General features: G+C 38.1%; 2 protein-coding genes and 1 pseudogene across 2 annotated transcripts in view; 1 reads left to right on the top strand and 2 right to left on the bottom strand.

Annotated features, from left to right (window-relative positions):
* LOC134570823 (carboxypeptidase O-like) overlaps window positions 1-23,882 on the bottom strand; it is a 467,541-nt gene that overhangs the window by 402,227 nt on the left and 41,432 nt on the right. The window lies entirely within an intron of this gene.
* Window positions 2,472-6,326, bottom strand: LOC134570821 (gamma-crystallin 1-like). The gene is made up of 3 exons (XM_063428801.1): window positions 6,285-6,326; window positions 4,221-4,463; window positions 2,472-2,805 (listed from the first exon to the last, which is right to left on the bottom strand). The coding sequence occupies exons 1-3, from the start codon at window positions 6,291-6,293 to the stop codon at window positions 2,539-2,541; spliced, it is 519 nt and encodes a 172-aa protein (XP_063284871.1). The 5' UTR covers window positions 6,294-6,326; the 3' UTR covers window positions 2,472-2,538.
* Window positions 7,607-8,781, top strand: LOC134571265 (craniofacial development protein 2-like; annotated as a pseudogene).

Genomic DNA, 23,882 nt, shown 5'->3' with positions numbered 1-23,882 from the left:
ACACACACACAGAATAGTGCAGTTCTAGGAACAGCTAAGATACTGTGCAGAACCCTCAGATTTCCATGCCTCAGGTAGAGGATGAAAGAATGAGGAAAACATTGTAGGATATCTGACAACACACAGAAAAGTAGATAGATAGATAGATAGATAGATAGATAGATAGATAGATATAGATATATATATATAGATATATATATCTATATACACACCACCAGGGAGGGGTACGAAAATTATGATAAATAAAAAGATAGAATTCTTGGGTAAAGAATTGTAATGAGAGGTGCCTTACCCATGTATTTCCTATTCATTATCTACCTCCTTCTTCACATTTGTCTAACACTGTTCCACTGCATAATGCTGATTTTAGGTAATTGTTTGATAAAAAAGGAAGCTGATAAATTACCATCACATAGGACCTATGACTGTGCTATAGATCTACTCCCTGGTACCATGCCTCCTGGTAGGATTTATCTATTGTCATCTAAGAAAAAACAGATAATGGAGGAATATATCCAGGACTCTTTGATCAAGGGGTTTTATTCATCATTCAACATCATTTCCTGGTGCTGGGTTTTTCTTTGTGTCCAAGAAGGAGAGAGATCTCGACCCTGTATAGATTATAGGAGTTTGAATAAGCTCACTTTGATAAATGTTTCCTTTGATCAGAGATTTTTGATATATATCAAAATCATATATTGGTAAGATGAAATTACTTTCTTCTAGGCAAGCTAGAGGGTCCTTGGTTTTATCTTGTTTTCTTATGTCATCGCATACTGACCTGGAACACCTAATACAAAAGCAGATGCTCTATCTATACAAATTGATACAGATGAAGATATAATAGAAACATCTCCTAGTGTTCCTCCTGAAATGACTCTAGCTACAGCCATATTGTCCGTGTTCTCATCTTTACTAGATAAGACTCATTCTAAACAAGATCAGGCAACCAATGATAAATCTTTAAATGATTTGTATGTATGTCCTGAGAGACCTCAAATGGTTATTGCTTTCGCCAATTAATAAGGTGCTCATCTACTAAGCTGTGCTATCCTAATTAAGGATACAACAAAAAGTATCATAACGTGCTTTTTTCTTAAATGTTTCTTAGTCAAAGATAAGCAACACTTAGGAGATAAGCACTTTATAATATTTTCTAAATAATATACTATTTTATATTAGAATAGCATAATTTAGTAGGTGAGCATTAATAATCTCCTGGGGCATAATGTATTTTAATATGTGTTTTTGATTTTATCATTTGGTTTTATATGTTGGATTTTCAGGATTTTATACACAATTAGCCACAGTTAGAGGATTATCACTTTACCCTTACTGAAACTAATTATTATTTCCCTTTTTCTTTAAAATAATAAATCAACTCTTTAAAAGGTTTGAATTTGTCTTTTGTTAAAACATTTAGGTTTTAGAACATATAATACTTTTCCACACTCTGACTAATATGTTTCTAATTGTAACATATTAATATACCTAAGGACCAGAGCCATTGTATTCCATTTAAGCATACAAGTTACATCCACAGATTGAGGACTCTGTGGATATATAAAGCAATAAAGAGGATGACTTTACATGCACTTGAAAAAGCCTCAAGGGGAGAGGGGAATGCATAGCCTCACAAGCCTAGGGGATCGCTCCCCCGAGGTAAGGAGCAGTGAAACACAGTGGGCTGGTGAGAAAGCAATTCCATGGACTTCAAAGTTTATATGTATTGACTTTGTAGTCTTTGCTTTATCTACTACACAAATTTTCTACTAAGCCGCTAAACACCAGTGCAGCTTTTTTCTGGTCTGTACTCTTCCTTTTCATGTATAAATAAGGATTCAATTATATCAACAGAGAGATTATTTTTTCCACCAATACACAAGTATCTCTGCCTTAGTGCCACAGTAGAGATGTTATGCTATAAACCAGCACCAAACTGTGCAGGCCCAATCATCTAAAAAGGCATCTGAGACTAATTATTTAATTTACTTACATCTAAACCTATGATTTGGTCCAACAGTCGGGTTTAAAAAAACAAAACCACATAGCATTGGTAAGTGAACCAAAGAATACACATGTGTGTGGATATGCTTGTCCATAATATTTTGATATATTTTTTTTAAATCTGCCATTATGATAGAAAGATATTTTACATAATTTTATTTGAAGACTAAATAGAAAATCTGCTACATAATAAATGTTGTGCCTGCCTAACATCCCCAATGTTTATGTCCTTAATTCTTAGTTATACATCTAAATGATTAATCTACAATGTATATAATTAAAGTTCTATTTTACCAGGACCTTTGTCATAAGGCTAGTTATGTGCTGTCATTTCTGTTGACTACTATATCTAAACATTTGTGTCCCTGGCCCAGAAAGGACTATATTCTTCATAATATCCCAGTCTGGATTATTTTGTACAGTACTGATTCCCCAAACCCTAAAGAAAACATTACAATAGAATCTTAACATTTTCATGATTTATTAATATCTATACAGTCAAATAAAGGGTACCATTTCAGTTTAGTAGAACTATTGGACACGTCTTAAGGAGCCAACTTTGGAATTAGGAGCTCCCCATTCAGAGAATCTCCTGTACTCTCCAGGCCTCAGGTAATACTGACGCCCGCGATAGTTAGGTTCTTCATAGAAGATCCAGTGGCCTTCCAGAACATTGCAGGAGAAAATGTCATGGTATCTAAATTCTTCATGGACGTGAGGGCAGTCTTCAGTGAACTCCAGCATTGCACCATTGAAGTCTTCTTTCTCATAGACCCTGATTCTAAATGTCCCACGATGCTGAAAAATAAACAACAATGAGTACAAATACAAAAAAACTATTGGTTACCATTTTATTTAATTTATTTTGCCTTTTTATTTAGGCTTCAATTAGATATTATCCTTTAGTTATACAAGTACCTGTACCTGTTAGTTAATTTAGTTATAGGTAACATTATTGTTATTAAAGTACTAACATGGCACTTGCATTCTTAACCATTTTTATATATAATAGTACTTGTTTGATTTTATGTGGGTTCTTTTTACTAGATATTGGACTATATTATAAAGATATAAATGGACAAATCTTGGTAATAAAACAAAGTAAAAAGTTACTTGTGCACTATCCCAAATCTATATATCCAAATAACTGGAGGTTTTTTAGTTTCATTTCAATGGCCATTAGAGTGTAAGCTCTCCTGCCATGTCAAGGCACTAACAATTCACCTTGCTACTTTCAGCTAAAAGGCAAAACCTCTGGTGAGACAGAAAGGGGTATTTTTCTAAATCCCTACACACTTATTAACCCTTATTAGGGGTGGTTTTGTAGATTCTGGTAAAGTCCATAGTGTTATATTGCAGTACATATTCATAATGTACATATCTTGACATTTAAGGGTGGTTTAAATTAGATGTTCCCAAAATACATTCCTAGTCAGCTTCCCCTCTCTTCATATTCAAGAAAATAGCAGAGTAACTGCATAGAGATGGATTGGCGCCAGTTTGAAAGTATTACAGGAGTGATTTACTGTAACATGGGTCAAAACATTAGTAAATTGCAGCACTCACCCCTGAAAAAATATTTTTATCGTTTTTTTTTTTTTAGGGTTTTTTTATGGAATCTATAGCATTTCTAGTACATAAGAAATGTAAATCTTTCTGTGAGATGTTGACTTGGAATGTCTCTGACGTTTAGTCTGATATATAGAATTATTGTGTTGGTGGGGTAGGGATAGAGGCTGAAAAAAGCACCTAGTAGCTGAAATTAAAATGTGAAAATTATAAGGTGGGGACAAAGAAAAGGAAGACCTTGGTAATGATTGTGAATAAGAGTGACAAATGTGCATGCGTAAGGAAGAGTTTAAAAGATAAAAAGTGAAAGGGAGAAATAATTTTTAATATGCCATGCAAAGATGAGGGAAAGAATAACAGCAAAAGGTAAAGTAAGAGTAAATATAATTTTCTTAAAAACCTGTTTAGAAAATATTATATTCGGCTAAGATATAGTAGACATCTTGTTTTGAAATATATCATGGAAAGAGAACAGTGCAATATGATATCACATTTCAAACCTATATTATGCAAATAATATAACCTATATAAATGTTATATAATATGGTTGAGTGGAGAAAGAGGATTGATGGACAAATAAATTGATATTCAGGTGATAAGCATTTACTAATCAATGATAAACATGCGTATAATTAAATGTTTACTTGTGGAATAATGCGGCAAGATCTAATGGAGTCATTGTGACTTGTCCAGTGGGAAAAATCAGGATATTCTCCCCTCTTCAGAAAGTACTGGTTCCCTCTGTAGTTGGGGTGTTCATACAGCATCCAGTTTCCATTCTCCACTCGAATGGAGTTGCAGCGGCTGAAGTATGAATTCAATTCGGAACAATCAGAGCTGCACTCATAAGAGCGTCCCTGGAAGTCCCTGTCCTCGTAGAAAACGATCTACAATGGAAAGTTGTTAAATTATTAACATGAATAACCAATACCTAAATTTTAACCCCTCTTGTGTTCAATAACATGCCAAGAAATGTCAGGTGTTAAAGAGACACTTTCAGATAACAATCTCATTCACAGTTTTAGCTTTGAATAAGAACTTTGCCTCACTTTGCAGGCTACAAATAATTTTAATGATTAACTGCTTTATCTTTCTTATGATTTCCACACCCACTCCAGGGGGGGAAATGATCTAACCAATCAGTGTTTTATCCCTTGGTATGCTGGAAAAGTGCATTGGGCATGCCTGACAGATTTACACATGTGCAAAATCTCATGAAGAGAGGAAGTCTGAAAAGATGCTTGCCTTGAAAGTTACCTATTGCTTCACGTTTAAGAGATTCAGTCTGTGACTATAGACTGACCTTTCTCTCATACCTGCCTTGCAATCAGGAGCATATCATTCTGGTCTTTAGGGCTAATCTTATCGCTTACAGTTTTATTCACTAAAGTAAGAATTCAAAGTGAATTCAAAGTAAATGTTAATGGAGAAGCATTGTGATTGGATCAGGCTACCACTTCTGATGATGTCAGCAGACTGCTTGTTTTTCTGAGTCTAACAGGATGCAGAGTTACAGCTTCAGGCTTGAATACAGTAAGATGTTGCTATATTTATGGATGCATGAGGAGCCCATGGGGGCTAGATGCTGGTTTTAACACTATAAGGTCAGGAATATATGTTTGTGTTCCTGACCCTATAGTGATCCACAGTTTTTTTTTCATTTAACTAAATTTGGACTATTTTGAGTAGCATCTTACAGATCTGTACAATAAATTAATAAATCCAACCTGCACAGTAGCCTATTAAAGGAGCACAGAATATCAAAACTATTTCAACTTTATAAAGTGGTTTTGGTTCAAAGACTCTGTCTCTTTCCTCTAGCAATGTAAAACATTGTCTGGTGACTCATTTGAGACGGAATTTTCAATCATACCCAAATATGTAATTCATTTGTTTTTCTACCTACTGGCATTGTTAAGACCAAACATTACTGATGTGGTTATAGTGCAATAAGGCTATGGGCGGAGTCCCTCTGTTTCTTGTCAAATCATTTTCAAGCAGTTTGAAAAAAATATATAAAAAAAATATATATATATATTATTATTATTATTATTATTATTATTATTATTACTCTGCATTCAAATCTAACCTAATCAGATATAATAATGAGGAAGCTTAATTTTCCTGTTATTTGTCCAAAATATTTGGTAATCGGGATTCAGTCGTGTCAGATCTCCATTGTGAGAAGTCGGTTTAAACCTGTGTTAGTTTAGTCACTCCAAACAGTGACTTGGTCCAATTAAATCCTGATTAACTGTGCAAACAACTAATGAGGTAGTGATTACCACTGGGTGCTAGGTAATCCATTGTTTTTTAAAACTGCTTGGAAATAATATGCAAAAAACATTCAGTGGAACTGTGAAAAAGTAGTGGTTATGTTGCTTGGAAAGTGCATTTAAAATTACTTGTTAAAATGGATACATCTCATTAATAAAACTTTTATGATAATTATGTAAAACATTACACAGGTGGCAATGACATAAATGTCTACTACTGCAAATATAAATTATGGCTACAACAAACAAAATTGTTAAATAAATGAACAAATTCATTATTTAGGGCAGGAAAATTACACTTTTTTTTAGAAGAAATAAAATAGATATATTGACTAGTTTTGTAAAAGCTATCAAAGTAACAGCAACAATTGAAAAAAAAAGTATAATTAAATAAGTAAAATATGCATGGATTTATGTTTCTTCCTTACTTACCTTTCCCATGTTGGCTTTTTGATGAGTGCAACAAAGAGGAAACTAATCTCACTTTATATAGTAATCTTTAAACTGGAGTTGAACCTACAAATTTACATGTTAATGGATCCTGTATGGTTCAATTAAAAAAAAAAAAGAAAACTGTACAGTCTGCTGTTTGAATGGTGGATTTAGACTTCTGCTGACAAAGTTTATTTCTTTAATTCAGTGCATTAAGCCTGACAGACAATTTTACATTAGACCTAGCCAGGCATAGCAAAAAAATAAAAAAGGAAAATGCATCTCTATCAAGCCACAGTTAATTCACTAAACAGTGATTTGTAGTGAATACCAGCATTTGTTAACATTCTGTGAAAAAGGGTTGTTGTAAATAAAATTTCCAAGCTGCTAAACATTGTTATTTTGAATAAAAGTATGTCAATTCTACTTTATTTCATCACAATTCCCTGTTCAGTAACAAAACAAAAAGGGAATTTGTCCTAAAATTAGAAACAAAATGGTTTCTCTGTTTACAGTGACTCAGTCTCTATTTGGGCATTACAGTAAAAATTTTAGGTATATCTAAGCTTGTGTATAAAAAGTAGCAACAGACATTATATGGTTGATTTAGTAGTACGCAAAGATAATGTAATAAATAAAATAAGCTGTGATAGTAACTATTTACAAGCATGACCAGGATATCCCCTGAAAACGCATGGGCTGAGTCTGAAGGGGCCTGATATCCATATAATGAGCAATGGGGTGAGAAAAAACATCAATAACTGGAAATTAAGAGATAGTGTAAAAATACAGGAATGATAGTTACACTGTGACTATGCTGGCATGTTCTTTATGCTAGATCCCAGGGCTTGGGAGAGGAAAAAGAGAATGGGAGGCAAAGCAAGTGATACAGATATAGTGGTTGGGTTTAGAGCAATACTTTGTGCAAATGTACAAGATCACTTTCATTCTGCTTGATTCTTTTTTATTTAGCTGATAAAATTCCTCTGACTTCACTTTGTTCGCTACAGAAACAAATCCTGCCTAAGCCCTACAGTAAAGGAAACGATTGTACAGCAAATGCTGATGCCAATCATTGATTATGGGGAAGTATATGCACCTGCACCGCAAACCCACCTTAATAAACTTAATACATTGTATAACTCGTTCTGCTGGATCGCTACCTTGCCATGGTGAAGGGGCTTGTGTACTTCAATGAAGCTATGAGCTATACCATATAAGGGGACCAAGATGGGCAGGTCATAGCAGAGAAGTCAGACAAATCACAGTACACTGAAGAAGGAACTAGCAACCCACTCCATTAACTTTGCTAAGATAACTATATGGACAAGCACAACCAGAGACATAACGATATAACACTGGAAGATGAGACTTTCAGGTCCGAAGGTGCCTACCACATTACTGAGGAAGAGCAGAGGGTGAGTACGAGTAGCACCAGATCTAATTAAGTAGTTGGGCCAAAGCCAAGAGGACACCCAACTGCAGATGTATATGGAGGAGAAAGAAAAGTCTGCTGCTGCAAACAACAATTAACATAGGAACCTGGAATGTTAGAACTATGAACCAAGGCAAATTGGATGTGATGAGATGACAAGGTTAAACATCAATGTCCTGGGAATTAGTGAGCTCAAATGGACTGGAATGGGACATTTCACATCAGACAACCATCGCATCTTCTACTGTGGTTAAGAATCCCACAGAAGAAATGGAGTAGCCATCATCGTACATCATCGGGTGGGCAAAGCAGTGCTCGGCTACAATCCAATAAATGACAGAAAGATTTCAATTTGAATTCAAGGCAAGCAATTTAACATCACAGTGATCCAAGTTTGTGTTTCAACCATGGATGCTGAAGAGGCTGAAATTGTCCAGTTATATGAAGATATCCAACACATGATAGATATAACACCAAGACAATATGTTACTATCCTCATAGGAGACTGGAATGCTAAAGTAGGGAACCTAAAGACACCTGGAATAACTGGCAAGTTTGGCTTTGGAGTTCAATACTGAAGCAAGTCAGAATTTTTTAGAATTCTGTCAAGATAATTCTCTGGTCATAGCAAACACCCTCTTCCAAAAGCCTCCGAGACAACTCTACACATGGATATCACCAGATGGACAATATATAAATCAGATTGACTATATACTTTGCAGCCAGAGATGAAGAAGCCCTATACAGTCAGCAAAAACAAGACCTGGAGCTGACTGTGGCTTGAACCATAAGCTTCTCATTGCAAAGTTCAGAATTAAACTGAAGAAAAGAGGGAAAGCCATCAGACCAATCCCATACAACATAAATAATATCCCTTGTGAATATACAGTGGAAGTAAAGAATAGATTTGAGGGACTAGACATGGACGATAGAATGGCTGAAGAACTTTGGACCGAAGTTTGCAATATTACCCAGGAAACCACAATAAAAAATATCCCCAAAAGAAAGAAATCTAAGAAGGTAAACTGGCTATCTGATGAGGCTTTAAAAATAGCCCAGTAAAGAAGGAAAGCGAAAGGTAGTGGAGATCGGAAAAACTTGTCCAACTGAATGCAGAATTCCAAAGGATAGCAAGAAGAGACAAGGACACATTCTACAATAGATAACAGAATGGGAAAGTCAAGAGATCTATTCAAGAAAATTGGGGATCTAAAAATTACCTTTCATGCTAAAGTGGGTGTGATAAAAGACAAAAAAAGGCAGGGACTTAACAGAAGAAGACCAGATGAAGAGGAGATGGCAGGAATACACTGAAGATCTATACAGGAAGGATCTTAACAGCAGTGATGACTGTGGCAAATACAGCCACTATATATTGTCCTGTATGTATAACCACTGTTAATGTATGTGTATATCCCTTTAAAAGAACCAAGCGTGTATGTATTATGTATATTTTGGTTCAGGGGAATGCTAGCATTCGTATGCTGGCGGCATGCAAACCGCCAGCCTTCAGGTAATCGTTTCACGAACGGTGAATTTCAACACCATTCGTGAAACAAACAGACTACCGAATGGAGACCACACACAGGAGGTCGTGTGGCCTCAATTAAGGATTGCAACAATGTTGCAATCGGTATTTTAAGAGTATTCAGGGTGGCCGTCGTTCGACTACCGACCATGCGGCGGTCGGCCATTTTGGATCCTTTGTTCGTCCAGCGGTATTTGGTCGTCAAGCGCCTGGAACTAAAATCGGCTACTCGATGGCACGAATACCGCTGGACTTCCAAGCCATTCGGGAGCCCCGGTCTTTCAGTAATGTGGTCTCCTAAGCTCAATCGGTAGTTTGAAGCAAGCAAAAGTATAAGATGTATTTCGTGCGGCATTCGGTTAGACAAGCTGGGATCAGAGCGGTACTTTCACGAAATGTGCGCTCAGACCCCAGCTATCTACCGAACGTCCAACCATGTTAATGTACCGAATATTACCCAAGTTATGTATTTTAAATGTAAATTGTCAGTTCTGCTGCACGAGGGGATAATCCACTTAACTGTATATTTCAGTGGGAGCATCCCTCTCGTCCAGCAGTGCCTGATGGGAGAAATGCAATGCATGATGGGAGAAATGTGGGAAATACCCCTGCTATGTCATTATGGAAACCCCTTGCATGGGGACCTGCATAAATGCTGCAACTTGGAATAAAGCACTCAGTTGACTCCCAGCCTATGTTTCGTCTAGTTCTTGGGAGGGAAGGATTCTTACTACGCTACCTGGAATATTGTATGCTGTACCTGCCTATGCTGATTATTGCCTGTGTTCCTGTCTACCAGTGGAGATCTGTGGATTATACTGCCTCTCCGCTACAATGACCTCAATAGTTGGTCCAATGAGATGGAATCAGAAATCTTGGAGAGCAAAGTGAGATGGCCCTAGGATGCCTTGCTGATAACAAGGCTGTAGGAGTTGATTAAATCCCAATTGAACTATTCAAAATTCTGCAAGATGATGCTGTGAAAATTCTGCTTGCCTTATGCCAACAAATTCGGAAAACTCAACAGTGGCCAAAATACTGGAAACAGTCATCCCAATCCCAAAAAAAGGCAATGCCAAAGAGTGCTCCAATTATCTAACAATTGCATTAATTTCACATGCCAACAAGGTAATACTTAAGATCCTACAAACTCGACTCAAATAATATATGGACCGGGAAGGGTAGGAGAAAGGAAAAGACAAAGAGACAGAGCAGAAGAGGGGAAGGAAAAAAGGAAAAAGAGAGAAAAGGTGAGAAATAGAAGGAAGAAGAATGAAGGAATAACAGAAAAGAGATGGAAAGAGATAACTGAAAGGAAGTGCAACCGCAGATAAGGACCTAACTGTCTGGCAAGGAATGTCCCATATTAATTCATAAGAGATATAAAAACTCCATAATTCTACATATCAAATAAGCGGTCTATGCAAATTACCATCTAAGAAACCAAATTTAGACCATCATTATCTACTTAAGACTTTAATTCTTTTTTAATTGGGTCTGCTGAGTGGAATCTGCAAATCCTTTAAGGTGATTAAAGTAGAGAAGAACCATAATAACAGCCCCAAAAGAACTCAAATAAAGTGAAAGGGAAGTAACTTCAAATGATGTTCTAGTAGGTAAACTACTGCTGCTTCATATTAAATCATATGGGGGCAAAGGACTTCTGTAAACTTACATACCTATTAACTGTTTTGCAGCACTTAAGAAATTAACCTCAGAATTAATTCTCTGAGACTTTCAGAGTCTTGCTTTTTTTTTTTTTAGCCACATGTAGTAAATTCTTATTTCAGAGTATTAAAGATAAGAATAAGAACAAAGAAACTAAAACTTTAAAAGGAATGCCCTAGAAGACAAAGGCAAAGAACAGATATAAAGGCAAAGAGAAGGAAGAAAAAAAGAAAAAGAAAAGAACGCTAATCGAATAAAGAGCAAGAAAGAGAATATGAATAAACCAAACTAAATATCCAATATATGGAGATAGTTTAAAAGAAAGAGGAAAATCGAGGAAGAAATGCTGATAAAGAGAAGAGATTCAGCAAAGTAGAGATCAAGCAGAAGATAAGGATAGCTAATAATAAGAAGAACATTTTCTCATTTTAGCGAATTACTCCTCTTGGTAATTGCCTCTCAGTGCACGTTTTTTTTTTTTTTTTGCAGATCTAATATAATTAGAAAGCATAATAGCTACTAAATGCTTTCAAGATCCTAAAATTAATACAAAAAATGACAAAAAAGCTACCAAACAAGAAAAGAGATTATCAACCCTTTTCTCACCTCAAATAAATCAAGAGGTTAATGACGACCATTCTCTTGACTCCTCCTTCCCAATTGCACCTTTTCCTTCAGATTCAAACAATATCACTCCAGAAATAATGAAATATCTTCTGGATAACACACTTAAAGAAATAAAGAAAGAAATCCAAGAGAATGCTATAGATCTTAAAAGCAACATTTCTAAAGTTCTCACCCGAATTCAAAGCATTGAAGAGAAAGAATTACATTTGGAATTCCAGTTTCAAATACTTGGAGAAATACATAATAAAATGGAGGCAAAAATATTGTCACTGGAAGAGACTGGGAAGACCGCACCCTTAAGGTTTAGAAACATCCCAGAAAATATTACAGACGACAAATTAAGAGACTTCATGATAGAATTTTATTCTGTCCTAAATATCTCATTAGATTCTCATGATATCAAAATGGAACACAGAATTTTTAAACCATCTAATGGTAAAAATAATTTCCCAAGAGATGTCATAGTAGCATTTCGTTTACACAAAACCAAGAATCTTATTTTATCATCATTGAAAAAGAATAAACCTACTGAAGAAAAATGTAAAGACATGTAAGCTCTTCCAGATTTCTCATATACCACAAGAACAAAAGGAAGATAATTCTCCCCAATCTTCCAGATATTAACAAAATACAACTTAAAATTCAGCGATATCATTTATCATTTAAGACTTATGATACGGCAAGAGAATGGCTGAATACAACCAATTTTAGATAAATTTGAAATACAAATGGTAAAAGCTAAGAAGAACCTAGAGAACTCTGCAACAAGAACGATCACTAAGATAGATTTATTACACTTATTTACTAATTTTAGGTTTATACCTAATAAGGCACCACATGCACTATATACATAAAGAATATAAAGTATGCTATATATTGAAAAAGAGAATTATAATTTTTTTTATATATATATGATCTGTGTATTTCACTATCTTAAGATATATCAATAATAATGGATGATTTGGAAGTGGTATGTTGATAAATTAATTAAGTCTAAAGGGACTGCTTTCGTCAAAGAAATTGAAACACAATATGATAATTACATTTTTTGCACATCACATGCACTGTATAGATAAAGAATATAAATAAGTATGCTAGACATTAAAAAAGATAATTATTATTATTATTATTATTTTAAAAAAAAACATTATCTGTGTATTTCACTATGTTAAGATGTATCAATAATAATAGATGATTGGGAAGTGTCTAAGGCAGGGCTTCCCAAACTTTTATGGGCCGAGACCCACTTTTCAAAATGGTAATTTTTCGAGACCCACTTGCTTTTAATGCGTATTTTAAAAAGTGAACACCATGGCAATCCGCTTCAGAGGCATACAATTGGCAAACTATAGCAATCCGCTTTAGATACATACAATTGGCACACCGTGGAAATCCGCTTTAGATGCATACAATTGACACACCAATGCAATCCGCTTTAGATGCATAAAATTGGCATATCATGGCAATCACTTTTAGATGCATAAACTTGGCACATCATGGCAATCAGCTTCAGAAGCATACAATTGGCACACCGTGGAAATCCGCTTTAGATGCATACAATTGGCACACCATGGCAATCCGCTTAAGATGCATACAATTGGCATACCATTGCAATCAGTTTTAGATGCATAAAATTGGTACACCATTGCAATCAGTTTTAGAGGCATACAATTGGAACATCATGACAGCTTTAAATACATAAACTTGGCACACCATGGCAATCAGCTTCAGAAGCTTTCAATTGGCACACCATGGCAATCAGCTTTAGATGCATAAAATTGGCATATCATGGCAATCACTTTTAGATGCATAAACTTGGCACATCATGGCAATCAGCTTCAGAAGCATTCAATTGGCACACCATGGAAAACAGTCAGATGCATACCATTGGCACACCATGGCAATCAGCTTTAGATGCATACACTTGGAATATCATGGCAATCACTTTTAGATGCATAAACTTGGCATATCATGGCAATCACTTTTAGATGCATAAACTTGGCACATCATGGCAATCAGCTTCAGAAGCATTCAATTGGCACACCATGGAAAACAGTCAGATGCATACCATTGGCACACCATGGCAATCAGCTTTAGATGCATACACTTGGCATATCATGGCAATCACTTTTAGATGCATAAACTTGGCATATCATGGCAATCACTTTTAGATGCATAAACTTGGCACATCATGGCAACCAGCTTCAGAAGCATACAATTGGCATACCATTGCAATCACTTTTAGATGCATAAAAGTGGTACATCATGGCAATCAGTTATAGAGGCATACAATTGGAACATCATGACAGCTTCAAATACATAAACTTGGCACACCATGGCAATCAGCTTTAGATGCATAAACTTGGCATATCATGGCAATCACTTTTAGATGCATAAACTTGGCACATCATGGCAATCACTTTTAGATGCATAAACTTGGCACATCATGGCAATCAGCTTCAGAAGCATACAATTGGCACACCGTGGAAATCCGCTTTAGATGCATACAATTGGCACACCATGGCAATCCGCTTTAGATGCATACAATTGGCATACCATTGCAATCAGTTTTAGATGCATAAAATTGGTACATCATGGCAATCAGTTTTAGAGGCATACAATTGGAACATCATGACAGCTTTAAATACATAAACTTGGCACACCATGGCAATCAGCTTTAGATGCATAAACCTGGCATATCATGGCAATCACTTTTAGATGCATAAACGTGGCACATCATGGCAATCAGTTTCAGAAGCATTCAATTGGCACACCATTGCAAACAGTCAGATGCATAAAATTGGCACACCATGGCAATCAGCTTTAGATGCATAAAATTGGCATAACATGGCAGTTTTAGAGGCATAATTTTGATATATCATGGCAGTTTTAGAGGCAGAAACTTTACACATCATGGCAATCAGTTTTAGAGACATACAACTGCTTACTCACAAACTCAGAATCAGAAATGTTGTTGTCCTGCTCTTTCATCCAGGCACCTCACGTTGATTATCCTAGTGGTGGAACTAATGTAGAGAGGACCGTGGTGCAAGTATGTTTTCTGGGCCCCCATCTAGTGAAAGTGTGGCCAAAAGGTAGATCTCCATCTGTCGGAGAACTTCAACAATAATATGCCAGATGGAGATCTACCATTTGCACATCATTGCAGGGTTATATTTGTGAGCAGTGTTTGAATGTAAGCATGTTTTTGTATTAAGTATATGTGTGCATGTATGAGTGTATTTTTATGTACTGTTGCTATTGGAATGTAGTGGTGTACTTGTTTGTAATGTTTGCATCTGAATGCAGGGGTGTTTGTATATGTAGTGTAGGACTTTAAATGCAGGTGTGCTTTTTGTGTGTAGTGTTGGTGTTTGAATGAAGGGGTGTTTGTAGATCATTTTAGTGTTTTAATGCAGGGGTGTATTTGTATGTAATGTTTGCGTTTGATTGCAGTGTGTGTGTGTGTGTGTAGTGGATGCAGTGTGTGTATATTGTGTTTATAAAATATACATATACACAATGTGTGTTTCAATGTAAGCATGGTTTTTGTATGGAGTATGTGTGCAGTGTATACACACAAATACACACATTGACACAGCGATACACACAATGACACTTAGTTTCCCACACACAGATACACAGACACTCATGTACACAGATACACACAGACACACAAATACAGACACACACTGACACAAAAGGACACGCAGAGACAGGAGGTGAGGGTGACAGTGTGGGAGGGAGTGTGTGTACTGGTAACAGTGTGGGGGGCAGTGTGAGAAAGGGTTACAGTGTGGGGGGGGCAGGGGGAGAAAAGGCGACAGTGGGGGGGCAGGGGGAGAAAAGGTTACAGTGTGGGGAGAGGGGCAGGGAGAGAAGGGGTTACAGTGGGGGGTAGGCAGAGAAGGGGTTACAGTGGGGGGAGGGGGCAGGGAGAGAAGGGGTTACAGTGGGGGTAGGCAGAGAATGGGTTACAGTGGGGGTAGGCAGAGAATGGGTTACAGTGGGGGAGGGGGCAGGGAGAGAAGCGGTTACAGTGGGTAGGGTAGGCAGAGAAGGGGTTACAGTGGAGGGGTAGGCAGAGAAGGGGTTACAGTGGGGAGGGGAGGCAGAGAAGGGGTTAGAGTGGGGGGTAGGCAGAGAAGGGGTTAGAGTGGGGGGTAGGCAGAGAAGGGGTTACAGGGGGGAGGGCAGGCAGAGAAGGGGTTACAGTGGGGGAGGGGGCAGGCAGAGAAGGGGTTACAGTGGGGGGAGGGGGGCAGGCAGAGAAGGGGTTACAGTGGGGGGAGGAGGGCAGGCAGAGAAGGGGTTACATTGGGGGGAGGGGGTCAGACAGAGAAGGGGTTACAGGGGGGCAGGCAGAGAAGGGGTTACAGTGGGGGGAGGGCAGGCAGAGAAGGGGTTACAGTGGGGGGAGGGGGGCAGGCAGAGAAGGGGTTGCAGTGGGGGGGAGGAGGGCAGGCAGAGAAGGGGTTACATTGGGGGGAGGGGGTCAGACAGAGAAGGGGTTACAGTGGGGGGGAGGAGGGCAGGCAGAGAAGGGGTTACATTGGGGGGGAGGGGGGCAGGCAGAGAAGGAGTTACAGGGGGGAGGGGGGCAGAAAGAGAAGGGGTTACATTGGGGGGAGGGGGTCAGACAGAGAAGGGGTTACAGTGGGGGGGAGGAGGCCAGGCAGAGAAGGGGTTACAGGGGGGCAGACAGAGAAGGGGTTACATTGGGGGGGAGGGGGGGCAGAAAGAGAAGGGGTTACATTGGGGGGAGGGGGGCAGGCAGAGAAGGGGTTACATTGGGGGGGAGGGGGGCAGGCAGAGAAGGGGTTACAGGGGGGAGGGGGGCAGAAAGAGAAGGGGTTACATTGGGGGGAGGGGGTCAGACAGAGAAGGGGTTACAGTGGGGGGGAGGAGGGCAGGCAGAGAAGGGGTTACAGGGGGGCAGACAGAGAAGGGGTTACATTGGGGGGGAGGGGGGCAGAAAGAGAAGGGGTTACATTGGGGGGGAGGGGGCAGACAGAGAAGGGGTTACATTGGGGGGGAGGGGGGCAGACAGAGAAGGGGTTACATTGGGGGGAGGGGGGCAGGCAGAGAAGGGGTTACAGGGGGGCAGACAGAGAAGGGGTTACATTGGGGGGGAGGGCAGGCAGCGAAGGGGTTACGGGGGAGGGGGGCAGACAGAGAAGGGGTTACAGGGGGAGGAAGGGGCAGAGAAGGGGTTACAGTGGGTGGGGGGTAGACAGAGAAGGGGTTACATTGCTGTGGGGGGCATTGTTTGGGCTCTGTGCCCTACCTTCTTTAAACATCCCTGGTGGTCCAGTGTCTCCCTGGTGGTCCGGTGGGTTACCTCTCCGGTCTGCAGCTCCGCCGGGTGCTGAGCTGCAGACAGTGTAATAAAAGTCTCGCGAGCTCCCTGAGTGTTGCCATGGTAACGTTATGGGAGCTCGCGAGACTTCTATCACACGGTCTGCAGCTCTGCACCCGGCGGAGCTGCAGACCGGAGCTGCTGGCAGACTGACTGGAGGGAGCCCGGCGGCATACAGGGCAAGCTGCCGGGCTCCCTCCTGGTGTCAGTCTGCATGCCTGACTGCCCGGCGGCCCTGGATGTGTGGGTCAGCGCGACCCACTGGGGATCGCCCTGCGACCCACCAGTGGGTCGCGACCCACACTTTGGGAACCGCTGGTCTAAGGGGACTGTTTTTGTCACAGTAATTGAAACACAATAGGATAATTCCGTTTTTTGCAAACTAACTGCACAGAGCTGATAACATTACAGATATTTATTTCTCTTATTAATATAATATTATCACATATTTTACATATATGTTAACTTATTGAGTAAGAATAAAAACACAAGTTAAAAAGCCAGGTAGGTAAAGAAAGAAGAGAGAGAGAAAGAAGCGGAGAGAAATTGAAGAAATTGATCTATAAAGAAGAGAAGATAAAAGAAAAGAAGAAAACAGTTAAGGAGAGAACTAAAGCCATAAAAAGAGAAAAAAAAGGGGGAAAAGGAAAGAAAAGGTAAATGGAAAGGGATGGAATAGAAAAGAAAGGGAAAAGGAAATGAGAGGGGAAACGGAAAAGAAAAGGAAAAAGAAAGGGAAAGGCAAGGAGGAAAAAAGAAAAGAATCGTGCTAGTTCCAAAATATCAGACTTTATTGCCCAAAGCTAAGTCTAAACACTAAAAGATGAAATTAGATAGAAAAAAAAAGGGAAAGGAAGGCATAATAGAAGGAAAAGAAAAAGAATATAAAAATAAGAGCTTTTCTGGGAAACACCCACCCATACATGAGCGGAATGCTCTCCCCGACTGTTCCCACCTCCTATTACCTCCGATCCAGTACCAGCCCCTTATTTAGTCTACCTCAATACAAAAAGAAAGCAGCTCGATCCTCCTTTTCCTACAAAGCACCACAATTATGGAACAACCTCCTGCACATCCCTCTCAACATATCTCAAAACAGAATGCACCTGTCATGGTTGATTATATATTTCCTACCTGTTTTATGTTAAATGTTGTATATATTGTGGATTAATATTGTTTTTGTATTTTATTGTACCCTAATGTATTAATGCAATGTTTTGTGGACCCAGGACATACTTTAAAATGATAGAAATCTCAATGTATCTTTCCTGGTAAAATATTTTCTAAATCAATAAATAAATAAATTGAAACCACATTGAGCAATATGGGTAACCACTACTTTCAAATGAATTGATTTGGTGCAGTTACATAGTAACATAGCGACATGCATCCATCAAGTTCAGCCTTTCTCACATCTGTTTTTGCTGTTTTTTTGCACACACAAAAAAAAACTTTGGAAACTAGGAAAAAACAAACCAGGAAAAAAAATCCTTCTTGACCCCAGAATGTCAGTTAGACCTCAACTTGGATCAGCTATTACCCAACTAATTAAAAATGATATCACTGAATATTATGTTTTTGCATTTATCCAATTGCTGTTTAACCCCTTCAGGACGGAGTCAATAGTGCACGTTCTGATCAAAACAAAACGTAAACAAAAACTGGAATTTGCGCTATATGTCTGTTCACCCGTAATTCACCTCTTTCATATTAAATGCACCTACACTTATTATATATCATTTTGTTCAGGAGAAACAGGGCTTTCATTCCATATCAAATATTTATATATGAAAACTAATTTATTATGAATAAAATTAAAAAAACTGTGAGAAATGTTAAATTTTTTTAAAAATTTGTAGTTCCGCCTCACATTTTAGCTGTAAATGTCATAATACTGTTAGGTTTTACTGCAAAAAAATGTACATATTTGTAATCAGCGATGTCTCACGAGTACAACAGTATCCCCCATTAACAGGTTTTATGGTGTTTTGGAAAGTTAAAGGGTCAAATATAGAACGTTCCATTTTTAAATTGAAATTTGCCAGATTAGTAATGTTACCTTTGAGACGGTGTGGTAGCCCAGGAATGAGAATTACCCCCATAATGGCATACCATTTGAAAAAGGAGACAACCCAAGGTATTGAACGTGGGGTATGTTTAGTCTTTGTTAGTAGCCACTTAGTCACAAACACTGGCCAAAGTTAGCGTTCATATTTGTTTTTGTGTGAAAAAAGCAAAAAACTAATATTTGGCCAGTGTTTGTGACTAAGTGGCTACTAAAAAATGACTGGACATACCCCATTTGCAATACCTTGGGTTGTCTACTTTTGCAAATGGTATGCCATCATGGGGGTAATTCTTATTCCTGGGCTACCATACGGTCTCAAAGGCAACATAACTAATCTGGCAAATTTCAATGTGAAAAAAATGAAATGCAAGCCTTATATGTGACTCTCTAACTTTCCAAAACACCATAAAACCTGTACATGGGGGGTACTGTTATTCTCGGGAGACTTCACTAAACACAAATATTAGTGTTTTAAAACAGTAAAACATATTACAACAATAATATAGTCCATAAAAGTGCCGTTTGTTTGTAAAAAATGCAAAAAACTTCACTTTTACTTAAAATATCATCGTTGTAATATAATTTACCAGTTTTAAACAGTAATATTTGAGTTCAGCTACGTCTCCTGAGTAAAACAGTACCCCCTATGTACAGGTTTTATGATGTCTTGGAGAGTTACAGGGTCAAATATAGTGCTTGCGAATTAAATTCTCTGCACTTTCTCCCTGTGTTGTCAGGCATGTCAATCAAATTTTAATTAATCAAATGGCATAATTATGTTAAAAGATTACTTAAATATACACGTAGAATTTTAATATATATGCATTTATAGGTATTTAAATTCTACGTGTATACTAATGTAATCTATTATGTAATTATATGTATTTATCTCTCTATATATATTTGCGGTTATTTGTATTTTATATATAGATATATATATATATAGAATGTCATTCTAAGTGTATTTTGTTATCAATATATATATATTAATAACAAAATACAGTTAGAATAAAATTACATATGAATATATAATTTATTTTAAATTTTGTTTCAATATTTTATTTATTGATTTAATAATTTTATTTATTTATTATTGTAAATATAATATATATACATATATTATATATATAAAAATGCATTTATTTTAATTTTACACATGTCTAATTATTTTTTTTAATTCTTCCCACCAGCAGGGGGACTGTCTGATATTTCAGACAGCCCCCCTGCTGGCAGATCCACAGCCAGCTATAGGGGGCCATGTGATCGCTCTTTGAGAGGGGGGGCCTGATTTGCCGTGGGGGGGCTGCCTGGACTCTGAGGCAGCCCCCCAGAAGAGGATCGCGGCGGAGGTGAGTACCGCCGGACCACCTGGGCTGCAAGCCGCTACGGCGTTCTATGCCGCCGCAACGGCTTTAAAGCCCTTTAAAGCCGCGACGGCATAGAACGCCGTAACGGCGTTAAGGGGTTAAACATCTGTACAGACTGTGATAAAATCAATAAAGGGTTGTTTTCTTTTGCAACATTTCTTTAATTACAAATTGACTAAAACATGTGCAATTGTTTAGATGGAATTACACTGATTCATTGTTGACTCACTTTATAGTGCCAGCTGTTTTAAATTAGATGAATTGCGTTCATTAAAGGGACACTGTAGGCAATGTGTCTGCTTCATCTCATTAACCTGGTTATAGTGTCTGGAGTACCCTGGTACTGTCATTTCATTCAGCATGAAACAGTTTTGAATTGAGAGTCCCTGGCAGCCCATCTCCTCTGTGCTGTTTTTGCTAATTAAAATAAGTATTTGAGCAGCAATGGGTAGCTGTGATCGGCTGAGAGTGTCAACTGACTGCTTTTAGCCTTTTAGAACTCCAACTTATGGTATGAATGGGTATGACAACAAGGAAGTGTGTAATCTCTGCCTTAGCCACACACCCAAAAGGGGCCAGACTTTGAGTGGTCAGAGAGCCTTATTTAGTGTAAAATTACTCAATTATGGTTTAACACTTAATGGAGGGACAGTGCCAGGCACTATATCCAATTCAAAGAGATGAAATGGTTATAGTGACTACAGTGTATCTTTAAATGTTCAATTAGCAATTATATATGTGGCTATATAAGCAAGGAGTTCCTTGGAGAACATTTTGTGGACTGTGGTTGGTATTAGTTTAATACAAAGCAACTCTGCTAAGCTACAAGTTAAAAAGCAGGTTTAATTTTTTTATTTTAAACTTTTTCCCTCTTTTTTTCTCTTTGCTTTTTCTATTGTCTAGGCCAGTGTTTCCCAACCCAGTCCTCAAGGCACACCTACCAGTCCAGGATTTAAGGATTACCCAGTTTTGTCTAAGGTGTTTTTTCTTTTTTTTCTAAAAACACCTTAGACAAAAATGGGTAATCCTTAAATCCTGGACTGGTAGGTGTGCCTTGAGGACTGGGTTGGGAAACACTGGTCTAGGCAGTTAACTTGCACACACATTATTTAGGAAGGATAGGAAAAACATGAAGGGTGGTGGGGTATGTTTGTTTGTCAACCCATAGTTAAAGTTAAATCTCAGGCATAAGGAGTGTGACAAGGAAACTATGAAAAGCTTTATGGGTAGATATCTGCTTGGGGCAAAAAAAGATAAATAAATTATTGGTTGGAATATGTTATAAACCCCCTAATGTTAAAATTAGTGAGGAAAAACAGCTGTTAGAGCAAATTGGGAAAGATGCACATCTGGGTAACACGTTAATTATCGGAGATTTTATTACCCGGGACTAGTAGTTCAACAAGGGGAATCAGGTTTCTGAATGTGTTAAATGACACCTTCATGTCACAACTGGTACAAGCACCAACTAGAAAGGATGCTTGTCTGGATCTGGTTATAACAAACAATGTTGATCTTTTGACCAGCATTCAAGTAGGGGAGCATTTGAGAAATAGTGATCACAATATCATGTTTTTTGAAATATACTCAAAAAAATAAAAAAAACACGTGGGGTAGATTAAAACGTATAATTTTAAGAAAGCCAATTTCAATAAGATTAGGGCAGCTCTACAATATATTGACTGGCATAAACTCTGTAGCGAAAAAAACACTGAGGATAAATAGAATATCTTCAAACAAATATTAGAAACGTACATTTCTCAGGATGTACCATTAGGTAATAAATATAAAAGAAACAAATGGAAACCAATGTGGCTTAGTAGGGAAGTAAAACAAGAAATTAAAAATAAGAAAAGGGCAATTAAAGCATTTAAATCTGACAAATCAGAGGCATCCTATATAAGATATAAGGAAGTCAATAATGCTTGCAAAAAGGCAATTAAAGTGGCTAAACTAGAAAATGAGAAATTGATAGCCAAAGAAAGCAAAACCAACCCCCCAAAAATTTCAAGTACATCAATTCTAAAAAAAGTGTAGGTACATTGGAAACAGAGATGGGTCTGTTAGTCAATGAAGAGCAAGAAAAGGCAGGAATTAAAAATAAACTATTTTTCCTCAGTATATATTATTGAGAATACTATGGCAAGAGATATGCAAATGATTGCTGCAAAAAACTTGCAGATAACTTGTGATTGGATGGCTCAAGACTGGATGGCTACAGCAGTTAAAGAAAATTAATGTAAATAAAACTCCGGGGCCTAACGGTGTTCACCCATGAGAACTTAAGGAGCTAAGTGTGGAAATAAGTGAACCTCTGTAGTTCATCTTTTAAGTAGGTGCTGTGTTTCCCATTAATTTGGAAGAAGGCCGTACGTATGGCATGGATGCCTATGGGAGAATGTACCTCCTGCCAGAAAATGTTTTCGACCTCTCAGAGGAAGAAGGCAATTCTGACCTTGAGGGAAATAGTGAACAACCAGTTCACACCTGGAGGGCATTCTTAAAATTAGGGTCCTGTTACGGTTCTCACCGTGACATCCAGACATGGTCACCCCAAAAGTGCCCAACAGGGGGTTTGAACTCTGGACTCTTTCTGCATTAGTCCTGTTGTCTTGCCTCTGGACCACACTTCAGTTCTTGTTTCTGCTTAATGGTTATCCTTGACTTGTCTCAAGCACTGGGGGCTGGACTTGACCCGTGAAAGAAGCAGATCATTAATTAGCTGGGTATATAAGCACTGCCTTGCCCTGGGAATTTTTGTCAGTTCATTGACTCTGGTTTACGTTTTTGGTTCCTGTTTCTGTGTATAAAGATCGTTTGCCCCCGGCTCCTGACCTTGGCTCTTCTCATTGTTTTCTCTGACTTCTGGCTTCCCCTCATTTTGGCTTTCCACAACTACTCTTCTACTTGTCCTTGCCTGTAATGCAACTTGGAGTTATATCCCTGCACAGACTCACAGGCTAGGTGGATTTTTACCTGGTCACCTTGTTCTGTGTTTATTTGCAAGGGTGAGCGTATATCTCTGCATACCGGACTCCACATCGGGTAAGAACCCTGACACATGTGATCTTAACTTCTGTGACTGGGAAAATATTTGAAGGGCTATTAAGGGATAAAATTCAGAAATGCATGGAGAAGAACTTTGTTATTAGCAATCATCAACATGGTTTTATGAAACATAGGTTATGTCAAACTAACCTAATTGCATTCTACGAAGAAGTAGAAGTATAGATCAGGGTCTTGCAGTGGTCTACTTGGATTTTGCCAAGGCATTTGATATGGTTCCTCACAATAGGTTAGTCTTCAAACTAAAGTAAATTGTTCTAGATGAATATTCTTGTTCTTGGGTAGAACACTGACTCAAGGCTAGAGTACAATGAGTTAAAATGGTAAATTTTCAAGCTGGACAATTGGTAAGTGGTGCCCCTCAGGGTTCTGTTTTGGGACCGCTTCTATTTAACATATTTATAAATTATCTTGAAATAGGCATTGAAAGCCATGTTTCAGTGTTTGCACAATAAAATGTGAGCAGGATATTACTTTGCT

The sequence above is a fragment of the Pelobates fuscus genome, chromosome 8 (genome assembly GCF_036172605.1).
Source record: "Pelobates fuscus isolate aPelFus1 chromosome 8, aPelFus1.pri, whole genome shotgun sequence".
Lineage (NCBI taxonomy): Eukaryota > Metazoa > Chordata > Amphibia > Anura > Pelobatidae > Pelobates > Pelobates fuscus.
This window is presented reverse-complemented; position numbering and strand designations above follow the sequence as displayed.

Excerpts from the sequence above, each read along its gene's own strand:
- LOC134570821 (XM_063428801.1), bottom strand. Across the intron at positions 2,806-4,220 it reads CTTGCCGCATTATTCCACAA|CATCGTGGGACATTTAGAAT; the intron begins GTAAACATTTAA and ends TTTATTTTTCAG.